General features: G+C 44.2%; 2 protein-coding genes across 3 annotated transcripts in view; one reads left to right on the forward strand and one right to left on the reverse strand.

Annotated features, from left to right (window-relative positions):
* ZBTB17 (zinc finger and BTB domain containing 17) overlaps window positions 1-1,857 on the reverse strand; it is a 31,216-nt gene extending 29,359 nt beyond the window's left edge. For both annotated transcript variants that reach the window (XM_068538967.1, XM_068538966.1), the window contains exon 1: window positions 1,742-1,857. The gene's annotated coding sequence lies outside the window, so the exon portion shown is untranslated. The remainder of the gene's footprint in view (window positions 1-1,741) is intronic.
* Window positions 1,747-18,229, forward strand: SRARP (steroid receptor associated and regulated protein). The gene is made up of 3 exons (XM_068537502.1): window positions 1,747-1,871; window positions 16,279-16,478; window positions 17,799-18,229. The coding sequence occupies exons 1-3, from the start codon at window positions 1,747-1,749 to the stop codon at window positions 18,227-18,229; spliced, it is 756 nt and encodes a 251-aa protein (XP_068393603.1).
* Window positions 18,230-22,594: the final 4,365 nt, after the last annotated feature.

A 22,594-nucleotide genomic window follows, 5' to 3' on the forward strand; every position in this document is an offset into this window, starting at 1 on the left:
ACCTTCGCTGGATGCTAGATCACCACTGGACAGCTCCACTTGAACGTTTTACAGGCACCTACTTTCAACATGTTCAAAACGAAATTTATCTTCCCTCCTCAAACCGGCTCCCCATCCTGCTCCCTATCCCACAGAGCAGCACCACCAGCCAGCAGCCAAAAACGTGGAGTCAACCTGACTCCTCCCTGCCTCTAAACCCCTCAGCTAAGTAACCACCAACTTTGGTCAGGTCTACCTCCAAACCATCTCTCCCCACCTTCTGCCTCTAATCTAACTCAAGTCCACCCTCGTTTCTCACCTGATAGTTCTAGCAGCCTCTTAATTGGCCTCCGGGCCCACTCCCTTTAATACGTTCTTTAACTAGAGTGATCTTTCTAATCCACAAATCTGACTTTTAAAGGGAGTCCCATTAACCTAAAATTTCAAGTCCACAGCTAAGTTTAAAAGGCGCTCTAGGGGACTTCCCCGGTGGTCCAGTGGTTAGGGCTCCACGCTTCCACTGCAGGGGGCACGGGTTCGATCCCTGGTCAGGGAACTAAGAATCCCGCATGCCACGTGGTGGCCAAAAAAAAAAGTGGGGAGGACCCCCTAGGACCAGACCAGACTGCCTCTTTAGTCTTACCTTTAATCTCTGTCTCTAGGCAGAGAACTTCATTTAATTATTACACTGGCTTCCCAGCTTTCTCGCAAAGTCTATCTTCAACTGAGAATACTCTTCCCCTTTCCTGCCCGCGCTCTCCAAGCATCCTTCAGGTCTCAGTTTCCTGGGGAACAGAAGCCTCCCTGGATTCGCCTAGACTGAGTGAGGTGCCTCTACTCAGTGTTTCCAGAGCAAGAACTTTTCTGCTTTTCTTCCATCATATCAGAATTGCCTATGTATCTGTATGTCTCCCACATGAATCTCTGAGCTCTGGGTGATGATGCTGATACGAAAGATAACAGCAACGAACACATACAGCGTTTACTTTGTGCCAGGAAGCGTTCTCAGTACTTTACACCTACTACCTCATTTAATCTTTATAACCATCTTAGGAAGCAGATTTTATTCTTAACTCTGCTTTAAGGATGAGGAAACCGAGACAGGGAGCGAGAAACTAACGAAGGACACAGTTGGCAAGCACAGAGTCGGGATTCAAACCTGGCTGCCCGGCTCCACAGTTTAAACTTTGTAACCACTATGCCAGTCTGGATCGCTCTCTCTATCCTCAGAACCTATCAGGAGCTGAACCACCGTCTGTGGAACCAACGAATGAATGAAATAATCTTATACGGGGGCAGTGTCGGCCTCCTACACGGCAAGCTCCTTCCTAGGCCCTGACAGGCTTGTGCCATCGGGCCCCGACGGCCAAAGTGAGCTGCGCCTGCACCCCGCCACCTCGCGGCCTCAGGACGCCCACCAGCAGCGGCGCGCGGGGTCAAGGGGCGGTGACAGCCGGGCGGCGGGGGCGGAGATGCTACCAGCTGGGGTGTCACCCAGCCCGGAGGCGACTCGCGCTCCATCGCCGGGACGGCGGGTCCGGTCCGCCCGCCCACTCCCCGCCCGCTCGCCGGGCGGCGCCTCCCACCCATTTGCCCCACACCCTCTTGTCCTGTGGGGTCCCCTCAGTCCGGGTTTCCTTCCCAGTCCACTTCCCTCCCCTCCCCCACACAACCGTCCCCGGCGTCCCGCCGCGCCCCATCCTGCGCCGCCTCTGCCCAACTCCTGAGACTCCTCCAGCCCCGGGTGCTTGCTGACCCTCACCTGCCATGTCCTGGACCCCACCGCAGAGGGAGGTGCATCACGGCCGCGAGGAGGCCGGGGACAGCACTTCAGAGCAGACAAAGGGCGCCGCCATGTTGGAGTCGGGCGGAACCGACCTCGCTGGCTTCCCGTCTGCAACTTCCGGCGCATGCGCAGCGGTCGCCCTAGCCGTAGCTCGTGGACAGGCGCATGCGCCTACTGTAATACAGTACTTCTGCACTTAGAATTGTTCGCATTGTAACCCTTTCTTGGTTTTCTATTCCAAATATAACAATAACAGCTCCTACGTGTTCAGCGCTTACTGTGTGCCAGGCACTGTGTTAAGCGCTTTACGTGCATTATCTCAAGTCCTCTCACCAACATACGATAATATTTTTGTCCCCCTTTTGAAGAAGGGAAAACGGAGTCTCAGGGTAAATGAATTGCCAGCTGTCACGCACCTTACAAGTGATGAAGCAGAGATGTGAACTTAGTTGTGGCATCAAAGCTGCAGAATCACGATTATGTTTTTCTACTTTCTGAGCCAACCACTACCCGCTTCCCTGTTTAGAGGAGATCCAGGATTAGCCTGGATGTGAATGAGGGTGCCTGGAAACAAAAGTCTGCCTGCAGACGTGACCAGCCATTCTGTGGCCTCTTTCCAACTTTTCAGCACCTTCAGGCCATTGACTTTTCTACTTCCAAACAGTTCCTCGGCTTTCTCCGTTCTTCACTTCCGACCCTGTTTATTTTTCATGATCCATAATTTAAAAAAACACTCTTGCCACAATCCAAAACTCCTTTGCTCTTTGTCTTTTTGTCACATGGATTTGGTAAAAATTTCAACCCTGGGTGAATCCAACTGCTCCTTTTCCCTTTGCTGACACCTAAACAGCCAAACACAATTGGAGAAAGTACCCAGTGGGACAGACTGTTCCCTACAAATCCATGACTGCCAGCCTTAAGAGGGACTTCAACAACTGTCAGTCTGGCCAATTGACTGCTCCCCTCTTCACAATAACTAGAGAAACTAAAAAACTCAGCAGCAGTTGACTTCACCCTTTCATTTACAGGAAAATGATAGCAAATCTGATAGGAACTCTCCTGTCTTCCCAATACTAAGCATGCAAATCTACTTCTGAGTCATCTGTGTTGGATGTAGTCAATTGAGACTCGGCATCCATTCCTTCCAGAATTTAAAAAGTTAAAATTTTATTTCCCAGACTCAGTAGCAGTTAGAATCCCAGATGCAGATGGTTCTGCCAGTAGGTAACATTAGGAGGGTGGAGGAGAGGGAGTAGCCATTGGCCTGCTGATGTTAGCTGATTTTTGCTGACAAGAAAGGTCATGCAAATGTGGGGGGTTGCGGCAGTGCATTGTGGCCAGTCTCCAGCTTCCTGAGTGTTCAGAAGCATCTGTGAGATGTTGCCAGCCGAACTCAGCATTCTAGTGCCTGGGAACCAGCTTCTAGTCCCAAATTTAGATCGATGGACCCTTGCTGTGGTGATATGTTCTTGAGTGCAATAATCTCAGTGGTGGCCTCTCAATTCCCCATCTTCCTGATTGTGGCAGAAGTAATAGCTCCTAATTGGTGAGTACTATGGTATTCTGGGAGCCATTAATAAAAGCCCAGTGTAGAGACCATTCTTTCAGCCCCTCCAATAAGTTTATAAACATTTAATTCTCTGTATTAAATCCATTTCTAGTTAAAATAAGCTTAGAAACAACATGAGGGATCTTTGCAGTGATGGAAATGTTCTGTACCTTGACTATGTCAATATAAATATCCTGGGAAGGGAGGAGTCCTGGGAAGGAAACCCGAAATGGGGATGTTTGAGTGGATGCAGATGACTGAGTTCCCTGACTCCCCAAATCCAGAATTCAGTGAAACTCCCGTGCCACAGAAGCAGCCCCTCCTCCCATCGAATGGGCTGATCCTGCTTTCCCTGGAGAGCATGTAATAACCTCATAGTAGGAAGTTATTTTGCAAGGAGATGCTGGTTCCTTTCAGAGACCACTCCACCATCCTTCATTTGTCTCTGATCTATAAAGAGAGTCTAATTCCAAAATGCCCCAGGGAACAAGCACAGAGTCTGACTATGGAGATGGCTTACAGACAAGAAAGAAAGAAGAAAAGAACGGGAAGGGAAGGGGGATAGAAGGAAAGGAAGGAAGAAAGGAAAGGAAGGAAGGAGGGAGGGAAGGAGGAAGAGAAAGAGAGAGCGAGAGTACCTTAACTAATAAATGAGCTGAAACCTGGGGAATATAGGTGTAGGGATTCTAAAGGTGCTAGGTCCAGGAGGAAGGGAGATTACATTAGACTTGGCAGAATGTCTCGATACAAATGCACATTACAGAGATATCGGTGTTTTAATGTTCCAGCTGAGAATGGTTCTAACAGCACAGTTGGTTGAATAAAATCTGGACCCCATAGTGGTCTTCATTAAATAACGGTGAGATGACAGAAACTCTTTAGAGTAATAGAGAGGAAGAAATGCAAAAATTTGGGCAGGGTGGTTGGGACAGGGCAGGAGTAAGTATACATGTGTTAATTGAATGAGTGAAGGACTGACTTGCCTGGTTTCTCACTAGGGGCCATTCCTCCAGTGTATTACTAACTGGCTCCCTCACCCCGAGGTTCTCACCCTCTAACCCCCTCTTCCCCTTAGCCCTCAGAGTGACACACAGGGCCCGTCACCATCTCCGAAGTCTCCGGCCTAAACCTCATCCACCCCCTACCCTAAAGTCTTCCCAAAGCTCAGTCACTATTTACACATGGGCTACCTTGCATTTTCCCAATAAGGAGATTTTTTTAACTGGTTGGCCAACTTGTGGATATAAACTGGAAGCGCTGTAGATAAACTGACAAATGTCTATTTATACAATTTAGTTTATCAACTTGATTATAAACATCTTAAAAATCATGAATTATGTAACGGTGTATTTATTTATAAATGCTACTTTTTTTTTCTCTGCTCACTTTTCATGTAATGGTTTCCTTTACTCTTCACAGACATCCTCGGCGCACATCCTTGACACTTTTAAATTCATTTTGAAAACTTTGTAAAGTACACAAGAGTAGTGAAAATAACGAAATATTTTCTATACCTCTCTTACCCAGATTCAACAGTTAACTTTTGCTAAATGTACTTAGGATATCCTTCCTTTCTTTTTTTTTTTTTTTTTTTTGGCTGCACTGTGAAGCATGTGGATCTTAGTTCTCCCCACCGACCAGGGATGGAACCCGTGCACCCTGCAATGGAAGTGCGGAGTCTTAACGACTGGACCGCCAAGGAAGTCCCTATCCTTCCTTTCTTTTCAAAAAAATTGCTAAGATGGCTGGTGGGTTTGGGTGGCAGCAGCCTGATTCCCTCTTCGGAAAGTTCCTCATCAACCTTCCATGTAATAGTTTCTTCCTTTGAAGATGCTTGTCTGAGTCAATAATTTCATTAGAGGTTGTAAAATGATGCATTTCTGATCCTATCATTCTTTCCGCGTTTATTAGCTGGAATTCTTCTATAAACAAGAACTTTCCCTCATCAACTAGGGCCATATGGTTACCTAGAAAAAAATAGTTCATTCAGGGAAGACTGGATAGAGCTCATTTTCAAAAAATAATAGCTTTCTTGAGATATAATTCACATACCATACAGTTCCCCCTTTTAAAGTATACAATTCAGTGGTTATTAGTATATTCACAGTCGTGCAACCAACACTGCTATCTAATTTCAGAATATTTTCATCACTCCCCAAAGAAACCCCATACTTACTTGCAGTCACTCCGCATTCCTCCCTTCCCCCAACGCCTGACAACCACTTATCTACTTTTGGTTTTTACAGCTTTGCCTATTCTGGACATTTTATAAAATGGAATCATACAACATGTGGTCTTTAACGACTGGCTTCTTTCACTTAGATTTTAAGCTTCATCCACATTGTAACATGTATCAGTACTTCACTCTTTTTTTATGGTCAAATAATACTCCACTGTATAAATATACCACATTTGGTTTGTCCATTCATCAGTTGATGGACATTTGCATGATTTTCACTTTTGCTATTGTGAATGACGATGCTATGAACATTTGTGTACAAGTTTTGGGTGGACATATGTTTTCACTCTTGGGTGTATACGTAAGAGTGAAATTGCTGGGGCTTAGGATAACTCTATCTTTAACATTTTGAGGAACTGCCAAATTGTTTTCCAAGGTGACTGCACCATTTTTTTAAATTGAAGTATAGTCTATTTACAGTGTTTCAAGTGTACAGCAAACCGATTTAGTTATACATATATATATATTATTTTTCAGATTCTTTTCCATTATAGGTTGTTACAAGATACTGAATATAGTTCTCTGTGCTGTATAGTAGGTCCTTGTTTATATATTCTACATATAGTAGTGTGTATCTGTTAATCCCAAATTCCTAATTTATCCCCCCCATTCAAAGTGACTGCAACATTTAACAATCCCACTAGTAATCTAAGAGGGTTCCAGTTTCTCCAGATCCTCACTAACACTTGTGATTGTCTGTCTTCCTGATGTTCATTTCCTTTGAATTTTCAATTTTCAGAGAAAAGAGAAGGTGTCCACTAAGATCAAATGAGAGTCCTCCCCACTCACTTTTTTTTTAAACTTTTTATTTTATATTGGAGTAGAGTTGATTAACAATGTTGTGTTAGTTTCAGGTGTACAGCAAAGTGATTCAGTTATACATATACATGTATCTCTTCTTTTTCAAATTCTTTTCCCATTTAGGTTGTTACATCATATTGAGCAGGGTTCCCTGTGCTATATAGTAGGTCCTTGTTGGTTATCCATTTTGAATATAGCAGTGTGTACCCACTCACTTTTTTTTTTTAACACCTTTATTGTAGTATAATTGCTTTACAATTGTGTATTAGTTTCTGCTTTATAAGAAAGTGAATCAGCTATACATATACGTATATCCCCATATCTCCTCCCTCTTGCATCTGCCTCCCACCCTCCCTATCCCACCCCTCTAGGTGGTCACAAAGCACCGAGCTGATCTCCCTGTGCTATGCAGCTGCTTCCCACTAGCTATCTATTTTACATTTGGTAGTGTATATATGTCCATGCCACTCTCTCACTTCGTCCCAGCTTACCCTTTCCCCTCCCCATGTCCTCAAGTCCATTCTCTACGTCTGTGTCTTTATTCCTGTCCTGCCCCTAGGTTCTTCAGAACCTTTTTTTTTTTTTTTTAGATTCCACATATATGTGTTAGCATACGGTATTTGTTTTTCTCTTTCTGACTTACTTCACTCTGTATGACAGACTCTAGGTCCATCCACCTCACTACAAATAACTCAACTTCATTTCTCTTTATGGCTGAGTAATATTTCTTTGTATACATGTGCCACAACTTCTTTATCCATTCATCTGTCGATGGACACTTAGGTTGCTTCCATGTCCTGGCTATTGTAAATAGAGCTGCAATGAACGTTGACCCACTCACTTTTTAAAAATGCTTTTTAAATTTTAAAATAATTTTATCAGATTCAATGGAGAAATTAAATCCTTTACAGACAAGCAAAAGCTGAGAGAGTTCAGCACCACCAAACCAGCTTTACAACAAATGCTAAAGGAACATCTCTAGGCAAGAAACACAAGAGAAGGAAAACACCTACAATAACAAACCCAACACATTTAAGAAAATGGGAATAGGAACATACATATCGATAATTACCTTGAATGTAAATGGATTAAATGCTCCCACCAAAAGACACAGGCTGGCTGAATGGATACAAAAACAAGACCCATATATATGCTGTCTACAAGAGACCCACTTCAGACCTAGAGACACATACAGACTGAAAGTGAGGGGATGGAAAAAGATATTCCATGCAAATGGAAATCAAAAGAAAGCTGGAGTAGCAATTCTCATATCAGACAAAATAGACTTTAAAATAAAGACTATTACAAGAGACAAAGAAGGACACTATATAATGATCAAGGGATCGATCCAAGAGGAAGCTATAACAATTGTAAATATTTATGCACCCAACATAGGAGCACCTCAATACATAAGGCAAATACTAACAGCCATAAAAGGGGAAATCGACAGCAACACAATCATAGTAGGGGACTTTAACACCCCACTTTCACCAATGGACAGATCATCCAAAATGAAAATAAATAAGGAAACACAAGCTTTAAATGATACATTAAACAAGATGGACTTAATTGATATTTATAGGACATTCTACCCAAAAACAACAGAATACACATTTTTCTCAAGTGCTCATGGAACATTCTCCAGGATAGATCATATCTTGGGTCATAAATCAAGCCTTGGTAAATTTAAGAAAATTGAAATCGTATCAAGTATCTTTTCCGACCACAACGCTATGAGACTAGATATCAATTACAGGAAAAGATCTGTAAAAAATACAAACACATGGAGGCTACACAATACGCTACTTAATAACGAAGTGATTACTGAAGAAATCAAAGGGGAAATCAAAAAATACCTAGAAACAAATGACAATGGAGATACGACGACCCAAAACCTATGGGACGCAGCAAAAGCAGTGCTAAGAGGGAAGTTTATAGCAATACAAGCCTACCTCAAGAAACAGGAAACATCTCGAATAAACAACCTAACCTTGCACCTGAAGCAATTAGAGAAAGAAGAACAAAAAAACCCCAAAGCCAGCAGAAGGAAAGAAATTATAAAGATCAGGTCAGAAATAAATGAAAAAGAAATGAAGGAAACAATAGCAAAAATCAATGAAACTAAAAGCTGGTTCTTTGAGAAGATAAACAAAATTGATAAACCATTAGCCAGACTCATCAAGAGAAAAAGGGAGAAGACTCAGATCAATAGAATTAGAAATGAAAAAGGAGAAGTAACCACTGACACTGCAGAAATACAAAAGATCATGAGCGATTACTACAAGCAACTCTATGCCAATAAAATGGACAACCTGGAAGAAATGGACAGATTCTTAGAAATGCACAAACTGCCGAGACTGAGCCAGGAAGAAATAGAAAATATGAACAGACCAATCACAAGCACTGAAATTGAAACTGTGATTAAAAACCTTCCAACAAACAAAAGCCCAGGACCAGATGGCTTCACAGGTGAATTCTATCAAACATTTAGAGACGAGCTAACACCTATCCTTCTCAAACTCTTCCAAAATATTGCAGAGGGAGGAACACTCCCAAACTCATTCTACGAGGCCACCATCACCCTGATACCAAAACCAGACAAAGATGTCACAAAGAAAGAAAACTACAGGCCAATATCACTGATGAACATAGATGCAAAAATCCTCAACAAAATACTAGCAAACAGAATCCAACAGCACATTAAAAGGATCATACACCATGATCAAGTGGGGTTTATCCCAGGAATGCAAGGATTCTTTAATATCCGCAAATCAATCAATGTGATACACCATATTAACAAATTGAAGGAGAAAAACCATATGATCATCTCAATAGATGCAGAGAAAGCTTTCGACAAAATTCAACACCCATTTATGATAAAAGTCCTGCAGAAAGTAGGCATAGAGGGAACTTTCCTCAACATAATAAAGGCCATATATGACAAACCCACAGCCAACATTGTCCTCAATGGTGAAAAACTGAAACCATTTCCACTAAGATCAGGAACAAGACAAGGTTGCCCACTCTCACCACTATTATTCAACATAGTTTTGGAAGTGTTAGCCACAGCAATCAGAGAAGACAAAGAAATAAAAGGAATCCAAATCGGAAAAGAAGAAGTAAAGCTGTCACTATTTGCAGATGACATGATACTATACATAGGGAATCCTAAAGATGCTACCAGAAAACTACTAGAGCTAATCAATGAATTTGGTAAAGTAGCAGGATACAAAATAAATGCACAGAAATCTCTTGCATTTCTATACACTAATGACGAAAAATCTGAAAGTGAAATTAAGAAAACACTCCCATTTACCACTGCAACAAAAAGAATAAAATATCTAGGAATAAACCTACCTAAGGAGACAAAAGACCTGTATGCAGAAAATTATAAGACACTGATGAAAGAAATTAAAGATGATACAAATAGATGGAGAGATATACCATGTTCCTGGATTGGAAGAATCAACATTGTGAAAATGACTCTACTACCCAAAGCAATCTACAGATTCAATGCAATCCCTATCAAACTACCACTGGCATTTTTCACAGAACTAGAACAAAAAATTTCACAGTTTGTATGGAAACACAAAAGACCCCGAATAGCCAAAGCAATCTTGAGAACGAAAAATGGAGCTGGGGGAATCAGGCTCCCTGACTTCAGACTATATTACAAAGCTTCAGTAATCAAGACAGTTTGGTACTGGCACAAAAACAGAAATATAGATCAATGGAACAGGATAGAAAGCCCAGAGATAAACCCACACACATATGGTCACCTTATCTTTGATAAAGGAGGCAAGCATATACAGTGGAGAAAAGACAGCCTCTTCAATAAGTGGTGCTGGGAAAATTGGACAGGTACATGTAAAAGTATGAAATTAGAACACTCCCTGACACCATGCACAAAAATAAACTCAAAATGGATTAAAGACCTAAGTGTAAGGGCAGACACTATCAAACTCTTAGAGGAAAACATAGGCAGAACACTCTATGACATACATCACAGCAAGATTCTTTTTGACCCAGCTCCCAGAGAAATGGAAATAAGAACACAAATAAACAAATGGGACCTAATGAAACTTAAAAGCTTTTGCACAGCAAAGGAAACCATAAACAAGACCAAAAGACAACCATCAGAATGGGAGAAAATATTTGCAAATGAAGCAACTGACAAAGGATTAATCTCCAAGATTTACAAGCAGCTCATGCAGCTCAATAACAAAAAAACCAACAACCCAATCCAAAAATGGGCAGAAGACCTAAATAGACATTTCTCCAAAGAAGATATACAGATGGCCTACAGACACATGAAAGAATGCTCAACATCATTAATCATTAGAGAAATGCAAATCAAAACTACAATGAGATATCATCTCACACCGGTCAGAATGGCCATCATCAAAAAATCTAGAAACAATAAATGCTGGAGAGGGTGTGGAGGAAAGGGAACACTCTTGCACTGTTGGTGGGAATGTAAATTGATACAGCCACTATGGAGAACAGTATGGAGGTTCCTTAAAAAACTACAAATAGAACTACCATACGACCCAGCAATCCCAATACTGGGCATATACCCTGAGAAAACCATAGGTCAAAAAGAGTCATGTACCAAAATGTTCATTGCAGCTCTATTTACAATAGCCAGGACATGGAAGCAACCTAAATGTCCATCGACAGATGAATGGATAAAGAAGATGTGGCACATATATACAATGGAATATTACTCAGCCATAAAAAGAAATGAAATGGAGGTATTTGTAATGAGGTGGATGGAGTTAGAGTCTGTCATACAGAGTGAAGTAAGTCAGAAAGAGAAAAACAAATACAGTATGCTAACACATATATACGGAATCTAAGGAAAAAAAAAAAACAAAAACGGCCATGAAGAACCTAGTGGCAAGACGGGAATAAAGACACAGACCTACTAGAGAATGGACTTGAGGATATGGGGAGGGGGTGGGGTGAGATGTGACAGGGTAAGAGAGTGTCATGGACATATATACACTACCAAATGTAAAATAGATAACTAGTGGGAAGCAGCCGCATAGCACAGGGAGATCAGCTTGGTGCTTTGTGACCACCTAGAGGGGTGGGATGGGGAGGGTGGGAGGGAGGGAGATGCAAGAGGGAAGAGAAATGGGAACATATTGTATATGTATAACTGATTCACTTTGTTATAAAGCAGAAGCTAACACACCATTGTAAGGCAATTATACTTCAATAAAGATGTTTAAAAAAAAAAAATAAATAATTTTAGATTTATTTAAAAGTCGCAAAGATAGTACAGAGAGTTCCTGTGCACTCCACACCCGGTTTTCCCATTGTTAACATCTTACTTGACCATGAAACATTTGTCAAAAGTGAGGAAACAACATTGGTACATGACTATTAACTAAATTCCAGACTTTATTTGGATTTCACCAGTTTTTCCGTTAATGTTCTTTTTCTGTTCCAGGATCCGGTCCAGGATCCCACATGGCATGTAGTCATCAGGTCTCCTTAGCCTCCTCTGGTCTGTGACGGTTTCTCAGTCTTTCCTTGTTTTTCATGATCTTGACACTGTGAAGAGTACTGGGTGGGTATTTTTCAGAATGCCCTTCAGTTTGGATATTTCCAGTGTTTTTCTCATGATTAGACCAGGGTTATGGGTTTTGAGGAAGGAGAACACAGATGAGAAGTGCCCTTCTCATCACACGATATCAGGAGTGCATACTCTTCACACGTACCCAGTCACTTTGGTTTAAATTGTGGTAAAATATACACTGCCCAGTCACTTTTTAAATCATCCAACACAGGCAACAATATCTAGCTAGAATTTAATTTTGTTTGATTTTCTTTGTTTTTTAAATTTTTTTATTGAGGTATAGTTGATTTACAATGTTGTGTTAGTTTCTGGTGTCCAGCAAAGTGATTCAGTTATATAGATATAGATACATTCATATTCTTTTCCATTATGGTTTATTACAGGGTATTGAATATAGTTCACTGTGCTAACCAGTAGGACCTTGTCATTTATCTATTTTATATATAGTAGTTTGTATCTGCTAATCCCAAACACCTAATATATCCCTCCCCCACTTCTTTTCCCCTTTGGTAACCATAAGTTTGTTTTCTGTCTGTGAGTCTGTTTCTGTTTTGTAAATAAGTTCATTTGTATCATATTTTAGATTCCACATATAAGTGATATCATATCTCTTTATCTCTTTTTTTCTTCTCTTTCTGACTTACTTCACCTAGTATGATAATCTCTAGGTCCATCGATGTTGCTGCAAATGGCATTATTTCATCCTTTTTTTATGGCTGAGTAGTATTCCATTGTATATATATATATATATATATATATATATATATATATATATATATACTAAATCTTCTTTATCCATTCATCTCTTGATGGACATTTAGGTTGCTTCAGTGTCTTGGCTATTGTAAATAATGCTGCTATGAACATTGGGGTGCATGTAATTTTAAATTTTCTTTGATATTTATATAGCATATTGGTTTTCTACTGCCGCTGTAACAAATTACCAGTCTTGTGGCTTAAAGCAACACAAATTTATCATCAGTTGATCAGAAGTCCAACGTGAGCTAAAATCAAGATGTTGGCAGGATGGTTCCTTTACAGAGGTTTTAGGGGAAAATCCCTTTCCTTGCCTTTGCCAGGTTATAGAAGCTGCCTACATTCCTTGGCTCATGGCCTCCCTCCACCTCTTCGAAGCTAGTGTTAAAAACAAGACAACAATAGCCATAAAGCAACAACATTGTAAATTAACTATACTTCAGTAAAAAATTGGTTTATAAATAATAATACAAAATAAAATAAAATAATACAAATGAACTTATTTAAAAAACAGAAAAAGACTCACAGACATAGAAAACAAACTTATGGTTACCAAAGGGGAAAGAGAGAGAGGAAGGGATAAATTAGGAGTATGGGATTAACAGAGACACACCACTATATATAAACTATATATATATACATATATATATATAAATATCAAGGATTTACTGTATAGCACAGGGAACTATATTCAATATCTTATATTAACCTATAATGGAAAAGAATCAGGAAATATATATATTATGTGTGTATAACTGAATCACTTTGCTGTACACCTGAAACTAACACAACATTGTAAATCAACTATATTTCAATAAAAGCAAACAAAAACAAAACAAAGCAAGACAACAAGCCTGAAATGGAGTTGCTTATGCTAAGCCTCACATCACCAAACGAAGATTTAACTTAATTACAGTTTTGGCTCTCCCAGAAATGGAATCTTAAACCATTCAATCAGGAAACACCTGATTGACACTAGCTAGGTGCCTGATAGACCCCTGCCCTCCCAAAAAGGAAAGTAACCTTGTGATAACCAACCCGCTTTTTTGCCTAGTATAACTTCCTATTCCTGCTCCTTTCTGCCTATAAGTCTCTCATTTTGTACAGCTCCTCAGAGTTCCTTTCTATCTTCTAGATTGGATGCTATCTGATTCAAGTCCATTTTTCTTCAAATAAACTCTTAAGATGTTTACTATGTCCCAGTTTGTCTTTTTTTTTAAAATTAATTAAATTATTTATTTGGCTGCATTGGCCTCTCTCTAGCTGTGGTGCGCGGGCTCCAGAGAGCGCAGGCTCAGTAGTCGCGGCGCATGGGCTTAGTTGCCCCACGGCATGGGGGATCTTAGTTCCCGGACCAGGGATTGAACCCGCGTCCCCTGCATTGGGCAGATTCTTAACCACTGGACCACCAGTTTGTCTTTTAACACCAGCAATGGCAGATTGAGTCTCCCTCACTTCATAGGTCTCTGGCCTCGTTCCATTGTCACATTTTTTTCTTTTTTTAAATTAATTAATTAATTAATTAATTAATTTTGGCTGTGTTGGGTCTTCGTTGCTACGTGTGGGCTTTCTCTAGTTGCGGCGAGCAGGGGCTACTCTTCGTTGTGGTGCACGGGCTTCTCATTGCGGTGGCTTCTCTTGTTGCGGAGCATGGGTTCTAGGCGCACAGGCTTCAGCAGTTGTGGTGTGCGGGCTCAGTAGTTGTGGCTCGTGGGCTCTAGCAGGCAGGCTCAGTTGTTGTGGTGTACGGACTTAGTTGCTCTGTGGCATATGGGATCTTCCCAGACCAGGGCTCGAACCCGTGTCCCCTGCATTGGCAGGCGGATTCTTAACCACTGCGCCACCAGGGAAGTCCCTGTCACATCTCTTTCTAACCCAGCCAGGAGAAGGTCTCCAATTATAAGGACTAGTGTGATCAGATTGAACTCACTCAGATAATCCAGGACGATATCCCTATCTCAAAGTCCACACCTCTGACCAAATATATATTTGGTCTTCTGGCTCCTGGCACAGAGCTCCTAACAGCCTTGAAATTTCCCAAGTCAGAAGAGTGAAAAGCGTGTCTTTTGTTATGTAAATGAGGTGACTTTTGGAAAGCCCCTGTGTCACCTAAGAATGGGGGCAGGAGAACCAACCACGTGATTACAGGGTTGGAACTGTCAGTCCCACCGACCCACTGACCTCCGGGATGTGAGTGGGGCTGGAGATTGACGGCCACCAAAGGCCAGTGATTTAATCAGTCGTGCCTATGTAACGAACCTCCATTAAAACCCAAAAGAACAGGGTTTGGAGAGCTTCTGGGTTGGTGAACACGTGGAGATTGGGGAAAAGTGGCGCTCTCAGACAGTGTGGAAGCTCCTAGCCCTCCACGCATACCTCGCCTGTGCATCTCTTCCATCTGGCTGTTCCTGAGTTATATTCTTTTATAACAAACTAGTAATCTAGTAAGTAAAATGTTTCTCTGAGTTCTGTGATCTGCTCTAGCAAACTAATCAAATCCAAGGAGTGCATTGTGGGACCTTCCCTTCTGTAGGTCAGAAGCACAGGTGACAACCAGGACTTGTGATTGATGTCTGTGGCAGGGGCAGTCTTGTAGGACTGAACTCTTAGCCTGTGAGATATGAAGCTATCTCCAGGTAGGTAATGTCAGAAATGAATTAATTGATTGGTAATGTGGAACAAAAGAAAACAAAACACGTCAGAACTGGTGTCAGAATTGGAATACCCTTAATCACACCTGCAAAGATGCTTTTGCTGTGTAAGGTAACATTTTTCACAGGTTCTGGGGATTAAGGCATGGACATCTTTGGGGTACCATCTTCTACCATACATAGTTACTTATTTATAGTAGTACTACTGTTTCTGTTTAATGAAGCCATACCAAGTTTCCTCTTGTGGACAAAGAATGTCACCTGCCATAACAGTAAACAAAGGATGTTGCAGCCATCAAGCCACCAGCCAATGCAGCCACCCCAACAGTGCAACCTGAAGGGATTCAGGATGGAGAAAAACAGCATACTGGCCCTAGGTAAGGTGGAGCCCTCATGATGGGGTTAGTGCCCTTGTAAAAGAGACCCCAGAGAGCTTTCTTGCACTTTCTGTGAGGTGAAGACACAGTGGAAAGACAGTCATCTATGAACCAGTAGGCAGGTCCTTACCAAACACTAAAATCTATAGGTGTCTTGATCTCAGACTTCCCAGCATCGAGAACCGTGAGAAACAAATGTTTGTGGTTTAACTCCCCTAGTCTATTGCTGCTCGAACCGACTAAGACATGGACATATTGTCAGCAGTATTCCATATAGTTCTTAGGTAGGAAAGAAACAAAATTAAAAACAAATAAAAACTGGGAATGCAGCCAGAGAATGAGTGAGGTTTGGGAAACTGAGGCCTGGATGAGAAGGTTCCAAGGCTTGTCTCAAGTGAGGAAGCAGCTGGAATTGGAGGAAACAGTATCTGTTTGGTAGAAGGCCTACCTCCCAGTGACCCGACAGCAATCCTGTTGACATAACCCCGTTGATCAAAGCAGTCCCCCAACTGCTCCAAGCCAGTTCCTGTGGCTTGTGGTGGAATTCGCTCAGCGGATCCGGAGCTGGTAAATATAAAACGTCTGGTCCTCGGGTGGGAGCTGCATCCTGGAAAAGGCTGCTGACAACTGCTGCCTCTGCCAGTGCCGAGCCAGGCGCTATGGAATCAGTAAGAGTCCCAACAGAAGACCCCAGAGACCTGAGAGCCTGCCCCCAAGTCAGGGGCCTGGAGACGGACCTGGAGACTAGCTCAGGTGAGGGGTGGCAGAGGGTGCCTCAGCCCTGCAGCTGAGGGAGGCTGGGCAGGCTGGTGGGGGGTGGTGCTGGCAGCAGAGGGCAGACACCCTCCCCTCCGGGGCAGCCAGGATTCTCAAGCCATGGTGGGCTTCATTTACAGTTGACCCTTGAACAACTTGGGGGTTAAGGGCGCTGACCCTCCACGCAGTAGAAAATCCGCCTGTAACTACAATCAGCCCTTCGTAATTGAGTTTCCACATCCACAGATCCAACCTACTACGGATTGTGTAGTAATTGGTATTTATTGAAAAAAATCCGCATATAAGTGGACCCGCAGTTCAAACCCATGTTGTTCAAGGATCGACTGTATTTCCTGTGTTTACTAACCTACCAGCACAGAAGCTTCCTTCTGAAGCCTGTGTCGTAGTGAAGAGCACGTAGTTAAGAGGATGGATTTATTTATTATTTGGGTAACTTGAAACGTTACTTTTCTAAGAGCACAGGCTTTGGATTCAGAGAGACGTGCTCTGGCACTTGCTTCATTGATAAATCGATTGACTGGTTCTTGGCTTCTGCCCGTTTGGTGGGGTGGACAGAGCAGGGATCCCCAGGGCAGAGGGGACCGATAGACAAGATCATGGGTGGGGAAGGAAAAAGAGCAGCATGATGTTCCCTGAGGACCACCAACATCTGTACAAGCTGAGCCTCAGTTTCCTCACCTGTAGGAGGTGGCCGGGGCTTTCCCCTTACTACTCACTACGGTGTGGCCCGTGGACCAGCTGCGCCAGCATTCCCTGGGAGCTTGTTAGAAATGCAGACCCTCAGGCTCCACCCCAGACCCACTCGCCGTACCAGAATCTGCATGTCAACAAGATGCTCAGGCAGCTCGTGGGCACAGTGGGGTTGAGAGGCTCTGAGGCAGTGGCCTCCATGTTCCTGGAAGGCAGAGAGTTGATATGGGGGGAAGCCAGGTTTAAACTCAGGTCTCCCCAGTGCTGAAATCCACGTTCTCAGGCCCCACTGTCTTCCCATCTTTGTGTGTCAACTAACATGCAGTTAAATCCCTGTTAAGGGAACTCTACTCAGTATTCTGTAATAACCTATATGGGAAAAGAATCTGAAAAAGAATGGATGGATGTATATGTATAACTGAATCACTGTGCTGTACGCCTGAAAATAACACAACATGGTAAATCAACTACACTCCAATATAAAATAAAAATTAAATTTAAAAAAATCCCTGTTGAATGAATGAACAAGTGAATGAACACATGAATTAATAGAACCATATCCCTTTCAGTGCTAACACAAATCTTTGGTCTTTTCCTTCCTTCTAGGTGGAAAGCCGGCCCGCCATCAGAAGGCCATCCCCAAAGCTCACTTAACTTTTGTTATCGACTGTACTCGTGGGAAACAGATCTCCCTGGCAGCACTCCCAGGGCCACCCCGCGTCCCTAGTCCCAACCTAGGACCTGTCATCCCTCCAATGAAGACTTACATCTTGTTATGTGGGGAAAACCGGCCCCGCCATGTAACTCAGGAGGCTCCCCTAGGTGGGGGAGGCCTTGCCCAGGCCAGGGGCCCCCTGCCACCCTGCAGAGAGACTACGGCCCCAGCTTCCTCCCCAGCCAGCCCACTCTGCCTCCAGGGTGCTCCTGAAGCCAAGGGGGGCCCTGTGAAGACTGTGTCCTCGAGGTCTTCAGCTTGGGGAACGGTCATAGTCTCGCTCAAAGCCCTCTCCTCCTGTGTCTGTGGGCAGGCTGATTAACTGGAAGAGCCTGGCCAAGGGAGGAAAGGGCTGGCAACCCAAGCTCCAGAGTTCAGCGGATGCAGTTCCCAGGGTTCACTCCCTCTTCCCCAGCCAAGCAGAAGTCTTTTGTGCCTGAGCCAAGGAAGGAGCATTAGATCCCTAAAGGACATCTGAAACAGCCACGAGTATCCTACTTCTCCATCCTTTCCATCTTTGTTCACCTTTCAGCGGAAGCAGGATAAGGCAACGCCACATAGAAAGAGACTAATTCACTAACACAGCAAATTCTGAAGGAGCATCTCCCACATGCCAGGCCCTGCAAAGTGCTAAAGAAGATACTACAGCATTCTTGGAGCTTGTACTCTTGGGGGTGGGGAAGAAAGGTTAAACAACCTAATAAAGATAATTTTGAACAGTGTAATGAGTGCTGTGTAGAAACTGAAACAGGGTGCTGGGATGGAAAATGATGGGGCAAAGAGCTTTTCTGATACAGTGATTGGGAAAGGCCTCTCTGAGTGGGTAACAAAGTATGATCTAAAAGATGAGAAGGAGCCAGCACTGCAAACCATCCTCCCTAGGGTCACCTGGTGGGCATCTCATCCCAGAGCAGGAGTCAGAACCTCCCAGCACAATGGGCAGGGGTAGCACATTGCCTGCTGTCAGCTCACGTGCAAGTGTGTAGGTCACACTTGTAGGGATCACCCGGAGGGCACAGGACTCAGGATGGGAGAATCAAAGGCCCAGGTGGGATGGGAAGTAAGGGGAACTGGCTTCTCAAGAGGGGGCAGAAGTGCTCAGAAAGGGAATGGAGTATCATGTTTGAATGAATGAAAATAAGAGATATTATTTATTGAGCTGCATACCAGGCTTATACTGGCCTCTAGGGATACAGAAAAGGGGGCTGGGGGCTTTGTCCCTACCCCGCAGGGCAGTCCTGTCCTCAGCAGGAAGTGGGGGTTGCTGTGAGTGGAGGTGTAGGTCTAAGAGATGCACAGAGCTGTGTGAGATTCATCTGAGGAAGAGTGTCTCAAGGCTCTTGGATTAAAATTGCTGAATGTTCATTTATTCAATGACTGTTTTACTAGGTTCTTACAAACACTAGTGGCTAACATGTACTGACCATTTGGTCTGTGCCAGGGAAGTGACATCCTCCAAGTGTCAGTACCGGGAAGCACTGTTTTGTACCCATTTCACAGATTAGAGAATCGAGGCACAGGGAGGTTGAGGAATGCACTCAAGGTCCCATAGACTGGTACAGTTGGGATTAGAACCCAAGCCAGCCTGGTGCTCAAGTTCTTGCTCTTAACAGTAGAGCAGATGGCCTCTAGTCCTGGCAGGGTCTCTTCTAAACAGAGAGGATCTAGAGAGAGCAGACCCTGTCCTCAACGAGCTCACAGCCTGGTGGGGGAGGCAAGAAGAAGGTGACTATTGCAATAGCTTCTGGTAAGTGCAACAGTAAGGGCACAGAGAATGATGTTGGGGCTGGAGGAGGATGCCCAGCCCATTAGGGAGAGGAGATCAAGGAGGGCTTCCTGCAGGAAGTGGCATCTAAACTAAAATCTGACCAGTGGGTGAGTCATACAAAGGCAAGGGGGCCGGGATGGGGAGTGTTCCAAGGAGAAGGACCAAAGTTATTCAGTCTGGCTGGAGTATTCATTCATTCACCAAGTATTTGTTGGGCACCCACTGTGTGCTAATCTCTGGGCTCGACCCTGGGATGGAGCAGTGATAGACAGACGAGGCCCTGCCATGAAGGAGCTTATCCTCCAGCTGGGGGAGACAATGCATGTACACACTCGAAACAGAGAGGCTGGAGAAGTGACAGGGGCCATATCATGTGAGGCCTTGCAGGCCATGATGAGGTCTTTGTTTTTTGTTTGTTTGTTTGTTGTTTTTTGGGCAGTGCTGCATGGCTTGGCTTGGCTTGTGGGATCTTAGTTCCCCGATCAGGGACTGAACCGGGGACCCCGGCAGTGAGAGCACGGAGTCCTAACCACTGGACTACCAGGAATTCCCAAGATCTTTTTATTTTATTCTGAGATGAGGATCATTGGAAATTGTGAGCAGACAGCAACATGACCTACCTTTAAAAAAATTCCTTAGCTCTTGCGCTGGGATAGGAAGGCAGGGGAGGAAGCTGAGGAGGCTGCAACTTAATCCAGGCAAAGGGGGGTGATAGGATTAGGGAGGTGGTGAGAGAATAGTCTGGACCACATATACCCCCTCCTCTTTCCTCCCCCTGCTGAGAATCACTGGACTAGAAGAGCCCAAAGACGTCGCTGCAAAGGGAGTTAGACCCACAAGGAAAAGTGTGGGGCTGCAGGTCTAGCTTTTCGCCAGAAAGTGTCGCCCTATCATCAGAATGGAGGCACCACCTCCTGGTCTGGGTGGGGAGGGCGGGAAGCTGCGCGCCGAGGGGCCGGCGCCATGGGGCCAGCCACCCGGTGGGGTCAAGTTTTCAGAAGCCAGACTTTCATTCTAACCAGCGTCCCTCTCATCTAGAAAAATACCTACTGATAATAGGGGCTTCCCTGGTGGCGCAGTGGTTGAGAATCCGCCTGCCAATGCAGGGGACACGGGTTCGAGCCCTGGTCTGGGAAGATCCCACATGCCGCGGAGCAACTAGGCCCATGAGCCACAACTGCTGAGCCTGCGCGTCTGGAGCCTGTGCTCCGCAACAAGAGAGGCCGCGATAATGAGAGGCCCGCGCGCCACGATGAAGAGTGGCCCCCACTTGCCGCAACTAGAGAAAGCCCTCGCACAGAAACGAAGACCCAACACAGCCATAAATAAATAAATAAAAATTAAAAAAACCCAAGCTTTAAAAAAAAAAAAAAAAAAAAGCTACTGATATTTTTATATGCACCACATGCCAACTCAGTTCCTCTCACACTAGACCCATGAGGTGGGTATAATTTTTGCTGCCATTTTACAGGTGAAGAAACTGAGGCACAGAGAGATGAAATGATTTGCCCAAGGTCACCAACTAGAAAGAGGCAGAGCCCAAATCCCAATCCCAGGCAGTGTGACTATGTAGTCATAGCATCATAACCCTGTACTATGCTGTAGGTGCTCTGTTCATGTGTGTTGAATGAGTGAAGGAAGGAAGAATGAACATTCTCCAAGGAACCAGCCTAGGGCCTGGCAGTGTGTAGGGAGTGTTTGGGGGTCGAACACGTGAGTGAGGCCCTCACTGAGCTGGGGGCACACAGGTGGAAGAGAACAGCTCAGTCTCTTCACCACAGTCCTGTGAGGTGCTGTCCCATTTTACAGATGTGGAAACTGAGGCTCAGGTAGGTTAAGCAACTGGCCCAAGGTCACACAGATAGTAAGTGGCAGAGCCAGGGTTGAAATGGAGGTAGTTTGCCCTCCGAGCTTTACCTACCCACAATACTGCAGGAACTTACTGAAAAGCTGTTGAGAGAATGAATCAACAAAGAGATGAAAGACTTTAGTGAACCAGTGAGTGGAATGTGTGAATCAGTGAATGTGTTTCCAGGTTGGCAGTCATGCCTAATCAGGACTGTGTCCCCAGTGCCCTAAAAGTGCCTGGTACATAATAGGTGGTCAAGAATTGTGTGGGAAGGAAAGAAGGAAGGAAGGGAGGGAGGAAGGAAGGCAGGGCTGAAGGGGCAGATTTGCTGTCCCGCTCTCTCCTCTCTGGCTCCCTGGGGCCAGCAGCCTCGCTTTGTGCCCTTCAGGGAGGCACCTCAGAGGGCCCCCACCCAGTCTAGCAGCCCTCAGGCTCCCATGGAAGGTTGACCCTGGGTCCAGGCCCTGGAGGGCCTCAGAGCTCAGGACTGGCCTGGCTGGCTGCCCAGGGTGAGCCCCAGGCCAGCTGTGCTGACTGTAAACAACACTTCCTCCCCCGCCCAGAGGCTCCTGCTTCAGGCACCAACCTAGCAGACTCAAGTCACCATGCCCCTCAGGACCCTCTCTTGTTTGAGGGCAGAGCCAGAGGGTGGAAGCTTGGTTTTCCCTGTTCAGAAAACAAGCACAGAGATTTTAACAGGAGCTTAGCATTTATTAAGCTTATACTAAAACACCATCTCTCTCTGGTTGCTCACAGCAGCCCTGGGAGGGGGTTACCTGATCTTTGTTTATGCTGAGAAATTAAGGCTTCCAGGTGCTTTTCTCCCCCACCTCTACCCCCAGGTCCCAGACAGGTCTTCTGAGAGGACCCTGGGGAACCTACCTTCTAGCTCCACCTCACCTGCTTTTCCTGGAAAGAAGACCCCAGGTACAGGGCAGCTCCTCTGCCCTACCAGCCCAAGTCTTGGTCTTATTTATTTATTTATTTATTTATTTATTTATTTAATATTTGGTTGCACCAGGTCTTAGTTGCAGCAGGCAGGCTCCTTAGTTGCGGCAGCAGGTCTTCCT

This window comes from Eschrichtius robustus, chromosome 3 (genome assembly GCF_028021215.1).
Source record: "Eschrichtius robustus isolate mEscRob2 chromosome 3, mEscRob2.pri, whole genome shotgun sequence".
NCBI classification, from domain to species: domain Eukaryota; kingdom Metazoa; phylum Chordata; class Mammalia; order Artiodactyla; family Eschrichtiidae; genus Eschrichtius; species Eschrichtius robustus.

Coding starts and splice junctions, on each gene's coding strand:
- SRARP (XM_068537502.1), top strand. CDS start 1,747: ATGTCCTGGACCCCACCGCAGAGGGAGGTGCATCACGGCCGCGAGGAG. Junction 1,872..16,278: donor ACCGACCTCGCTGGCTTCCC/GTCTGCAACTTC, acceptor GAATTCGCTCAG/CGGATCCGGAGCTGGTAAAT. Junction 16,479..17,798: donor GGACCTGGAGACTAGCTCAG/GTGAGGGGTGGC, acceptor CCTTCCTTCTAG/GTGGAAAGCCGGCCCGCCAT.